Genomic DNA, 12,540 nt, shown 5'->3' with positions numbered 1-12,540 from the left:
ATTATCTTGGATTTGGAATTCGATTTTTAATAAAAAAAAGTACTGCAAACCACCATATGGGTTCACAATAAGCCCTGTACCATGGGATCACCATGGGGTTTAAGTCTGAGCTTGTGAAAATGATGCTCAGACAGCCTGTGATTGTATATTACTTTCTCGAGCCTGTGGGAAAATACTGCATGAGAAATGAAAGTCTGTGATTGCGGTTTGTGCAGAAAGATACTTTTTGTTCCCTGTTCCTGTCCAGACCAATTTACCTTTAATGTGCACCCGCCGGTTTCTGTGAATGTGGCTCAATTGGGTGGTAAAACCTGCCTCCTGATTTATGTAATAGTGAGTAGGCGGTTCTATTTCAGTCTAGTTAGATTGAGCTATGAAGGTGGGATAAAAAATTGTGAGTGTATTTTTAAGTACTCCACCAACTGAGCTATAACATTGTCGGCTCATGACAGATAGCTTAAAACGTTTTCCATTTAAACATTAGTACTCTCAAAGGCTTGTAAGGACATGATAAGGAAACATTGATGGAGTTACCTTTTAAATGAAACACTGAATCTTTGAGTTTTCATTTTACACACTGTTTCCTGCTGTTAATCAGTACCTGTGTATTCCCAAAAGTGAACAGACTGTTAGCATGACTTACCTTACGAGATAATTTGTGCACATACTTTATTTATATATTCTCAAATTGCTTCTAGAAACACAAATTGTTTATACACATCTGGGAATTTTATGTGCTCAGAAAAATCTTATTTTAGACATTTCACAAACTCGGATTCCCGATGCATTTGAACAGGCTTACAATAAACAACATTCACAACTGCAGCCTGTGAACTGGATCTCATTTCCCAACATTATGCTTGAACAACATTTCAAAACTCCCAGTCTCTCAGACTTTACCTCTCTCTTTGATGGAAAACTCTACTGGGCCTGTATTGATCCCACACTTTTCACAGTCTCTGTGCACTATAAACTATTTTCAATTCTGCTATTTTAATTTTTCTAGTAATTCTGATTTATTAACATTATATCTGAACAGAATACACACATTAATAAAACAAACACATTTCCGACATGCTTCACTTTTGGCTGCCAAGTTTGATGTCTGCAGAGGTCCCCGTGCATTCTCTGTACACGCTTTGCTTGAAGCTTAAAGAATTATTAAAGAGGCGGAATGTTTTATTCAAATCTTGAGGAAAAAGCAAAAATGTTGAAGTCTTTGCTATCCCTGCCCTAGTTTAGGTTGTGAGTGTTTTGTAAACAACAAAGGGCAACTTTCAGAATGTCACGGGGACCTGTATCCTGATTCAAAGAAATGTCAATGCAATACGCAAAAGGCAATGGCCTGTATGTGGCAGTTATGAAGCATTATGGGAGAAAGCATTCCCTAATGGTTGCATGTTAACTCAAACCAGAGTTGTTACAGTATGTCCGTTTCTCTTCCTCTTTCCCTCTGTGAATAAGCCTTTTACATTACAACATCATACATATACAATATTGATATTACATAGGGAAGTGCACTGGACTGAACAAGGGTGAAAAGGCTAATATTGATCCCAAAAGAGAAACACTGGTCATCACACGCTCATCAATATGCAAACTGTAGCCATCAAACAGGCAGGCTCCCTTACTCATGACTCTTTGAAATCCTTGAGATTCAAATATGATTTATGTGGGTTATTCCTCAGCTGGAATGATTAGTTTCTGTCCCTGTTCTGGCGCATCCATCACATGTGTCATTAGTAAGTTTGTCATTGTTTTTTCAGCAGATTCCTAGTACTGTTCATACATCCAGCATGAACATGTGTGAGATAGAGATTAGGAGAGATAGTGTGGCAAATGAATCCATTTGATTAATTGGTTACAGTAGGTTACAGAGGGCAGCTCTATTGCAAGGTTTCAATGGTGATAAAGCCACCTCATGATGTGTGAAACTCACATGAGAGTGTTCATTCTCATGTGTTCCCGTCTCTGTGTGAACACACATCCAACAGCTGTATACAAATGATTTGTGTGTGTGTGTGTGTGTGTGTATACGCGCCACAGGGGAGAGTTTTTAGCCATCTGAGTCCTGCTGTCTTTCTCTGTCAGAGACCCACAGTATTCTGTTATCTTTTACTCATTAATTTCATTCATGGAGATCAAATGGATGCCTATCTTGTTCACACTGTGATAAATGGACTTTCATTGCAAAAACTGAGCAATAGGTTTTTCATTTTTCATGCGGTCTTTTCTCCTTCTGGTGTACTTCCATTAGCTTATTGAAGCCCATTAAGTAATGTGAATTCAATTTGTGTATTCTTTTAAAAATGTGGATCTACGATATTCTGCAGTTTTAGAAAGGCATATCCATTACATTACTATTACTATAATGTAAAAAAAAAAAATGACAGTTCCAGTCTATTAGTTTGCACAAAGGAGAGTTGCATTCAATAAATATCACGCCTCACTGTTTGTCCAGTCATGAACTTTCCATGTACCAGTGTGGCTTCATTGGATAGATGAAAAACCATTACCCAGTCGATTGATTTCATTTCACAAATTGGCAGCCAGCCAAACGAGGACCTGAGCTGCTGCAAAACCCCGTCAAAATTCAAAATTGTTGTTTTCAGGAGTGGGTTTCTGAGGGGGTTTAAAGTAATACATTTTCACTCTGGAAATGTCAGCTTGATGGGTTTGAGGTATTGCTTCAATTCCCAAAATGTATTGAAGCCGAACTTTGAACGAGTGCAAAGTGTGCAAAGTGTGCACATGTGCTGTCACAGCTTGCAGGGCTGTCTGTTTGTCTCTGGGTGTGAGAGTAGAGCCTTCCTCCGTTGGGGGCGAAGACAGAAGAGACAAGTGTTGACAAAGGGTGTTAGAAGAAGGAGTACTGGTTTCTAAAAATGGCACTTTTGCAGAGGGGCCGTCATGGAATGATGGTGGCTGTGTGACCTTTTCCTGCAACCCACTGTTCGATTGCACTGGCTTTGTTGTCCAATGATATTAATAAATCAATTGTACATGTTTCAGTCAATATTCAAGATATACAATGAACAAGCGTAGAAGTTTGTGTTTTTTATTGTTGTTCCAGTTAGAAGTCATATGACAGCTATTCCCCTTACATGGCCTAAAAAAAAAGGTTATACAATGACATAACAGACAGTAGTTATTGTGAGCACATCCTTATTTGCTACTGACAGCATTTTAAAGGAAGGGGGAATGTATTGGACCATGACATACATTTTGTGATGGCGTGGGTGAGGATTCTTTTGAGAATATTTACCTGTCTTCAATCAAACCGGGGGATGTACTGTTGCAGATGTGCTGCACTCTGTAGATCATCGATTTTTATCAGAGTAACTCGCTCTATGTTCTGCTGAATAAGCCCCCCCTCCCCCCTTCCCCTCCACCCCCTTTCAGCTTGTGACCGCTGCTCTAGATTTACTCCTAATTTGCTTAATTGAAGTTAGCCTGCATAGCAAGCTCAAGGTGACACTGTGATATGCACAAGCACGAAAATGTGAAAGTGTGTGAGTTTGCACCGTGGTATTAGTCTATCCATTAACTGCATAGATATTGTATGCGTCCAAAATAATCCTACTTCCAAGCAACGGCTTATACAAAAATAAACTAATACTAAAACAAATGCATCATTGCCATTCAAGCACAGTAACAAAGTCAACGAATCTACACATAAATAGTTCCTTATACTGTACCTCTTTATACGTGTATGTGCTTTTGTGTGTATTTCTGCATCTTAATGTGCCCATGTATGTAGAAAATAATAGTATTTTAACTTGTATCAAATCAATACATTTCTTTCTGCATTTGTGTGTTAGAACACGAGATCCACGTTTTCCAGTGTTTGGATGCTTTTGAGAGATGTTACATATTATACAAGGATCGTTATGAACACAATCAATTTATTCTGTAATACAAAGCCTGCTTACAATATTGTAAAACTATCATTCATTAGGGCTGAATTTGCTTATGGATTATTGCCTGCATATGTAATCCTTGTTTGCCTTCTGGCGAGGATAATGTCAGGGGAGCTTTTGATTTTTACTAGCAAAGTTTTTACTCAATTAACAAAGCCGATATTAATTACCACAAACTATTTCTGTGTGTGTGGAGAATAAATAACAACAAATTAAAACCCTTAAAGGTCACCTATTGTGCAATATCCACTTTTTCATGTCTCTTCTACATCAACATGTGTCTCCTCTGTGGAAAGAGACTCTGAAAGTTTCAGGAAAAAAGATTCTCTCTCTTCTTGTCCTGATCCATTTCTATAAAAACCTGTCTGAAAATGAGCTGATCAGATTTCGGCCACTTTATGATGTCATAACGATTTTTTGGCTTGTGTAACCATTAGCCAATCACCAACCAAGGTAACCCCCACCCCCCCTTATCACCTGAATCTCCTCCTAGAGCAGCATTGTGTTCTTTTTAACCAAATATCTCTCAGAGGGGCGTGGGGAGGGGCTCTTTATTTTCGTCTAAAGTAACAGACAGAGAATCAGCACTTTAGAAACAGGGGTGAAACAGAGGGGATTATGGGTAATGCTGCAATGATCTGTTTGGTGTTTGGAGCCAAACACTTCAGAGACATGTTTTGTATCTATCTGAGAACTATAATATATTGATGAAAAACAGTATGATAGAGGACCTTTAAATAAAAAAGAGAACATAAACCATCAAAGGAAAATGTGTGTGATCAAAACTGCAGCTTGCTACGGTTTGTGCAGTTGTCATCGGAATAATCTGGTTCGATCACAATTACTATCAATAGCCTCACTCCTTTTGCTCTGTCATGGTGGCGTGCTGGCCAACCGAATGACCCTCAGCTATACAGTTCCATATGAACATGTGCCAAAGTGCCGTCATCTCTGCCAGGACTGCAGGGTTAGTCTGTACGGGTGCGTGTTAGTGCACGCATATGCTCATTTTTAAGTGGAAGACTTCCTGATTAGTATTGAGTTTGGCTTTTAAAAATATATTAATAATAAAAAAGCTTTATTTATACAGCACTTTTCATACAACAAATGCAGCTCAAAGTGCTTTACAAAATGACACATTACAAGTTCAAAATAAACCACAAGAAATTCCCCTCAGATTATTTGTTAAGAACTTTACAGGTACATGCAAACAAATATAACATTTTAACAGGTTAATAAACACAAGGAGGTAAAAGGTATGATAACACAAATAAATAATACGGATAAGACACAAGACAACTGAATCGATGCAACAATATAAAACCCCATAAAAGAAAGGGAACATATAGGAACAACAGAAATACACATAAAAAGATACTAGTAATAAAAATGCCATAATTCTAATAAAGTTTAAACGATTAAAATGTCAAAAAACAACGTAAAAATAAATATTGCTATTGAAACATGTTAGATTAATAAAATAAGATAACATCCTTTAAGACCTATAAAATAAATAAAACAATGTAATAAAGACTAAAAGAACATTTAAAGTGGGGTGTTGCTATTAAAAGGCTAATCTAAAAATATGTGTTTTTGGCTGGTGTTTAAAAATATCCACTGAGTTGGCCTCTCTGATATTTCCTGGTGCATCTTTAATGAAACTTGTATAAACAATAAATTATGAAGAGACGAGGTCTGTAATCTAGCGTGTCTATCCACCATCTGCGTCTGTGTAATCTGAAGTTGTTCTTTCACGATTCCTAGGGCTGATCAAGACAACCGCGAGAAAACTGGACAGAGAACAACAGGCGGAGCACTTCTTAGAGGTACAGAATAACAAGTGTTTATTGGTCTTTAGTATTATTATTTATCTGGCCGTGCCACCTGCCACTAGCCACCATTAACAGAGACGGTGTGGAGGACAAACCTGGCAGGCCCTCAACACTCCATAAACTCTGATGAATGGCTGTAGTTTTGGGCCCCATGTTTAGGAATTTCTAAATATAATCATTCATCATCGGTTATCTTCTCTACTCAGGACGGGAAAAGGGAGGAGAGGAGTTTGTCTGCCCAGCGTTTGATAAGCGCAGACACTGGGCACACAGATAACTGTGATTACCATGCTCCTGCTGCTCTGCATGCAGATGAACATGATAATCAGAGATTCTCCACTTCAGAGACCTGAGCAAACTTCTACTTCCCCAGACTTCTCTTACACATTATTAAATGCTGTTGAATCTGCGAGCACTTTGCCCTTCTGCAAAATGGAATGAAATAACCCCCAGTTCACCCGCAGTATTATGGTGTTTTCTTTCCGTATTGCCAATTGACTTGTCTACACACAATAACTCTTTGTTCTGCTTTGTTCAGCTGCAGTATGCAATAAGAACCCAGCGTATGGCACCACACTACAAAATAATAAAAGTTGGGCAAGGACGCTTCCACCTTACAGCATCATATACCTAAACATTGACACCTAAAGGGAGTTTGAAATTGGGGGCAGAGAAGTCTTTGTTGTTACATCCTCCTGTCCCGTCCTGTCCTGAGATTTTGATAGAAAATGCCGCTCCATGCGTGCCACCCACTGCTCCGCCTGCCAGTCTCTGCTGCCGGCCGGTAATTAATAGTCTAGTGAGCAGTCGGGCTGGCAGCGGCGGTGTTCACCCTTATCTGATCCAATTGATCAATGATCAGACCTTTGCCTCCGCCTCCAGGAGATCAATAACACAAAGAGATTTCCCATCAGCTCAGCCACACAGTTTGAGATTTAAGATGTAAATACATTCATGCAAGAAGAGCACACGACAAACCATGTTCAAAAGACATTAATGACTAACTCATTATGTCTTCTCATACACTTCCTCAGGTAACAGTGATAGACGGCCCAGTGACCACCCGGCAGTCCACTGTTTGGGTCATAGTTCACGTCGAGGACGAGAACGACAACCCGCCCACTTTCCCCGAAGTCACCTATCGCATCAGCTTGACCGAACGAGACCGCAACAAACGTGGCGAACCGGTGTACCGTGTCTTCGCTTATGACCGTGACCTAGGAGCCAATGGCAACATCACCTACAGCATTGTCGATGGTAATGAGGAAGACAAGTTCAGTATTGACCCCAGGACTGCCATGGTGTCATCCAAGAAGATGGTGACAGCGGGAAGCTATGACATCCTCACCGTGAGTGTCATTTTCTAAGTGTGTTTTATAAATACATTTTTACTGAAGTGCTATTTGGTCTCGACTCATTATCAACATGGCAAACAAAAGGATAAATCTATATTCAATCATATTGTGTTACTATGGATAAGACTGTGACCTCTCTCGGGAACAGTGCTCCTCTCTTTCCACTTGCGAAGTGCTGTCCCAATTTCCTTTCTTCAAAATAGATTCATAGCCACTTGGGTTCCATTAGGTTAGTGGATCTGCTTCCATATATTTGCAAATTTGGCAGTAACAAACACAGTCACGTAGTTCATTTTTCATCAGGCAGAAGCCCAGGTATGAGAGCTTGTTAGTTTTTGGCGTTTCCATGGCCAAATGTGCTCAAAACGCCAGGTGGTTGGAGTGGCACAGCTGCATTTGTGTTTATGCACATCAGGTGGCACAAAGCATTTATGATTCTCTGGCAGTATATGGCACTCCTTAAACACGAGCACATATTGCAATTTTTGTGGTTGTATTTGTATAACAAATTATTCATGCTGACAATGTATTCACCCTGCTCCAGTCCCTTTTACGTATGCGCTACGAAGGCTTGATTTCTCTTATTCGTTTCGTTCACTGATTAGTCGCTCACGCCCATGAGCCATTTGGGGTTGTGCTCACTTTCAGTGGAAAATAACTCATGTGTGACATGAAAGTGAGATCGACTATGAACACGCCAATGTTCTCTCTTTCGACTGTGTTTCTTTGTTTTTGAATAATGCATGTGGCTCACAGGTTCTGCTCTTAAATGAGCACCACTTAGCGCTACGTTTTACAATTACCTCTCAGATGCTCTAGGATCCTCCAAAGAGTAAGATGTTTTCCTGTGTAATGTGTGAAAAGTAGAGCGAGGTAGTTAAAGTCAGGCAGGGACAGCCATCCCATTAAACTGTAATTGCTGGAATCAATTTTGAGGTTAGTAAAATATGATTTATTGATAGGAGGTTGTCGCTTAGGTGCAGGTGTTAGTGAATGTAGATGAGTACAGAGCTCATTGGCATAGTTTTGACATTAATGTGGCCAGAATACTAATATCTTCTCAATGCTTTCTTGCCCTGAATACATGCATACCAACATAATGTTAAACACTCCATTCGCTTGTTTGCCTGTCTGGTTTATCATTGTTAAATGTTCCCCAAATGCCTGATTCATTGGCTCCCGCATGTGTCAGCTGAATATTTGGTTTCTCCTTATTGTTCCGTCTTTCAGATAAAAGCTGAGGACAGCGGTGATCCCCCATTATGGTCTACTGTCAAACTCCACGTAGAATGGATTCGAAAACCCGTCCCCTCGCCTGTAAATCTACTGTTTACCCAGAGGTCCTACAATTTCTCTATTTCGGAGACAGCTGTCGTGGCTCAGCCGGTGGGAGTAGTGGCTGTCAGCCAGTCGAGCACACCTGTCTGGTTCAATATTATCGGTAAGAAAATTAATGTGTGACAATAAACCAACAAAGAATAATGGGTATTCATAATATTTCAGGTGACCGATTCATTCAAATGCACCCGGGCCCACAGTATCAAATTGAACTAAATGAGCCTTGTCATGTTTCATATTAAAATGTTGTATAATTGATGTATTTAAGGGAATTTTGGATTTATTCAACTATCCATCATAACTGTAAAGCGACGGTCAGAATTGTATTAGTATTTCCATCTGTATGCTGGAGTTTTATAATAATATATTATATATATATAATAATAATAGTTTTGAGAGATGTTTTTTGGGTCAGACCTATCCTGGGTGAGCCAAACCAACACAATGGAAGTGATGCATTTCACACCGTGCAGTGTAATAGTTTGCAAGTGTTACAATTGTTGACTCTGCAGGCTTTCCCACAGATTTCCATAACAGCTTTGGACATATTTCTGCTGATTTATATTACCCCTTAATGCAGTGAACGTACTGCAGACAGTTTCTCAGTATGCACATTGCCTTGTTAAAATCTCAAGGTTCTTTTGTTGTGATTAATTGTACACAGGTAAAAGTGAATTGTCTAAATAAAACATTTTGCCACTTTTACAATACAATAAAGGTTCCTGTTGTTTATTTTGCTCTGTTGGAAACAAGGATTTTTTTTAAATAACTGGTTTCTTATCCGTCTGCCTGTTGAAAAATGGGAAGCTTGCCCCTTGATTCAGAATTGTAAAAAGCTGATTATTGATTGCTACCCTGATTAAATAATTCAGAGCGCCTGCTTGAATGTTCATTTGGAAATTAATTAAAAACAACTTGATGAGTTGATTATTCGTCTTTATGCACGCGTAAAAGAAACAGAAAATGAGAAGAACATGATGAACATGAATATATTTCATTACTTTTCCACTATTACTGTAATTGTGCAGCTCATTAATATTTCACTTTTTTCTTTTTCAAAAAGTTAACGCATAGTTATATTATTTTTTCTTTGACCTTGAATATCATCCCTGAATTAATCACATTCCTGCCACTGCGCACACGTTTTTTAGTCCTCTTGCAGTATTTAATGACGCACAGAAATGTGAAAAACTTCAAGAGGTTGACTTTTCAGAGTGCTGTTGATGAGGCAAACCTTTGATCACAACGACATCCTTGATTTCCTAAATTCAACTAACCTCTTCTTTCTTTCTCTTTCTCTCTTGTTAAGGCGGACGTCTTGCCAGAGAAACTTTCTACATTCCTCAAAATGCATGTGGAAGAAACTGCTCACTTGAAACAGGTCTGGTCAAAGCATATTTTGATTTCCTGAATTGCCCCAGGTCTGGAGAAAAGTAGAAAATTCAGGAAATGCAGCAAACAGTGCCAGGGCTGTGTTTAGCCAAAGGCAGTATTGATTGATCTGTGTTTGAAAAAGCACTCCACACGTAGTAGTAGTTTGTTATTCTGGTCCAGGCAGCATAGGTTCAAATCATTAGTTTAGCCACTGTGCTTTTCCACTCTGTGTGACACATTCAGCCTCTTACTGTAGCATTCTTACATCCGAGAGCCTTTTTCTAAATGGAAATACATTTGAAATAATGACCTTTACCACTTAAGTTACAATATAAGTCATCCTGAGGATTTTGTGTGCAGTTACAGACAACCCCAGCAGGCTGTTACAAAAGAGGGAAACTGTATGGTACTCTGTGTCAACAATGTTATTGCATAAGTTCTCTCACCTTTACCAAATTTAATTTTCAGTACGTGTGTATTGTGTTGTGTGGTGAGATTAAACTGTGTCATAGACATAATCTATCTATATACTCTTGAAGGCTGGCAGATTATGTAATAAGAACAAAACAGGGACCCACTCAAGATAAATGTTGTTTATTTCACTGTTAGCAAATCAAGCTGTTCAAGACTAAAAGTAGGTCAGTCGTTGAAACAGTTTGTCAAAATTAAAAACATTTGCTGCTACTACACTTTGTTTTTTCTAGACTGTAAAACAGTATTAACAGTTTAGGTGTTTAGATCAGTGTATGTTTGTAAAAGATGCTACCAAAAATAGTCAAACTAAGTCTGAAGACCCCCTAGAGGCAACTCTAACATACAGAAGGGAAACAGCACACTTCTTTTTATTTAGAGACCACAGACTGTGACTTCGTTTTTTTTAATGCTTGGTGATCACAGTGTAATATTGACCAACCTAACCTGAATTAAAAAGCGAATCCCAGCGGTTTGTTCCGACTCAACATGCTTCAGTGCTCCTGTGAAAAATGGCCAATCAGTATTCATATGCTGAAGAGAGCTCAGCTCTCAGATATCTCTGGAGAGAAGCCGGAATGAGACGAAGGATGGCACTGAATACCGAACACATATCAATCCTCTCCCTCGTCCTAATCAAACATTAAGCCGCTAAACTGTACTCGCCGCCCGTGGAAAGACCCGGCTGCAGGTTTTTGATCCCTGAGATGGGTTGTGTTTCGGAGTGATAAGACAGATGTTTGTGTGGCTGTTAACAGCTCTCTGGCTGCCAAGTGGGTTCGTTACTACATTGCATTGCTTTTCAGTTCATTTTATTTCACAGACCCTCCAGCTCCAGACGCAGGAACCTGGCCAAAACAATTACACAGTAATAACTTAGAGCATCTGAGTTTAGCACACTCCCTGAATACTAAATGACTGAAACTCTGTGTGTGCTATATGTGTATGTGTTTGTGTGTGATTCCAGGGAGCTTTGACATGCAGTTTGACCTTCAGGTGGGGGTGGGAACTCTAGTTGTGGCCAAGCCCCTGGATGCAGAGGTGCAGTCTGTGTACAACATGACTATTCAAGTGACAGATGGGACCAACTTTGCCACAGCTCAGGTGAGCACACTTGATGATTTGTTACGCACACTCAACACTCCAGACCCACATCAAATTAAATTATTGTTACCTCTTCCTCTGGGAGCTGTATACTCTCAGCCTCTCTCCCTCCTATGCTTGCACTCCCTTCCCCTGAAACGATCTCTCACTGACTATGAAATGTGGTTTTGTCTTTGACATTTCCTCCTGCTGTCTTGGCTGGACTACTCGTTCTGCCTCATAAGGGAAATCCTTGATATCAGTGGATTAATGGGATTAGACTGTGCAAATAAAGGTCATGTGCCAAAGTTACATTCTTTATTGAAAACACCCTGTCCAATTTGTAAAAGATACCTAAGGCTTTGACTAAGGAGATTTAGTGTGAATAGTGCTGGTATTTCCAACTTGCAAATGAAAAATTAATGTGATAACCCGACACCTCGACTGTATCAAATATTATCAGTATTATCAACATGGCTCTTATCTATAAAAAATATATACTGTGCACTCTCATTGCTGTCGTGGATCCGAATCCTTAGACACTCAAGACATAACCAAATATAACGAAATAGAAACACAGACACACTGCTGATTGAAGGTATTATTATATCGTTGTACAACAGTATAAGAGCCAGAATACCATACATACATTTATGGTACAAAGTCTCTTTAGATAAACTAAAGGGTGAAACTCACGAGCATGACTTACAACACATGATCATATAATATAGATTATTTCAACATTACTTATCTGAATTACTTTTCTCCCTCTGTCTCTTTGTCATTCAGGTGTTTATCCGAATACTGGACAGCAACGACAACCCTCCGGTCTTCTCCCAGCCAGCCTATGATGTCAGTGTCTCAGAGGACGCACCAGTGGACATGGAGCTGCTGCGGGTCAGAGCCTCGGACATGGACGAGCGTGCCCGTTTGAGCTTCTCCATCTATGGCAGTGCAGACCCAGTCAGTATGAGGCTGTTCAGGGTCAACCCTGGCACCGGGGTGGTCTACACCGCGGACCGGCTGGACTACGAGGCCAGAACACAGCACATCCTCACTATCATGGTGGGAACAAAAATATTTGTTTTGGGGTTTGCTTGCTTGGCTGTTACCACTAATCTGTGTGTGTGTGTGTGTGTGTGTGTGTGTGTGTGTGTGTGTGTGTGT

At 39.7% G+C, this 12,540-nt stretch overlaps 1 protein-coding gene across 1 annotated transcript in view; it reads left to right on the top strand.

Moving 5' to 3' along the window:
- Nucleotides 1–12,540, top strand: part of LOC104963012 (protocadherin Fat 3-like) — a gene marked incomplete at its 3' end in the record, with an annotated part of 48,867 nt that overhangs the window by 10,827 nt on the left and 25,500 nt on the right. Inside the window, exons 6-10 of the mRNA XM_010791560.1 lie at nt 5,685–5,746; nt 6,787–7,101; nt 8,338–8,548; nt 11,258–11,394; nt 12,163–12,438. Coding sequence (XP_010789862.1) covers nt 5,685–5,746; nt 6,787–7,101; nt 8,338–8,548; nt 11,258–11,394; nt 12,163–12,438 — 1,001 coding nt within the window. The remainder of the gene's footprint in view (nt 1–5,684; nt 5,747–6,786; nt 7,102–8,337; nt 8,549–11,257; nt 11,395–12,162; nt 12,439–12,540) is intronic.

This window comes from Notothenia coriiceps, unplaced genomic scaffold (assembly GCF_000735185.1).
Source record: "Notothenia coriiceps isolate Sejong01 unplaced genomic scaffold, NC01 NC01_scaffold00035486, whole genome shotgun sequence".
NCBI classification, from domain to species: domain Eukaryota; kingdom Metazoa; phylum Chordata; class Actinopteri; order Perciformes; family Nototheniidae; genus Notothenia; species Notothenia coriiceps.
The sequence above is the reverse complement of the archived record's forward strand: the minus strand, read 5'-3'. Positions and strand labels throughout refer to the sequence as shown.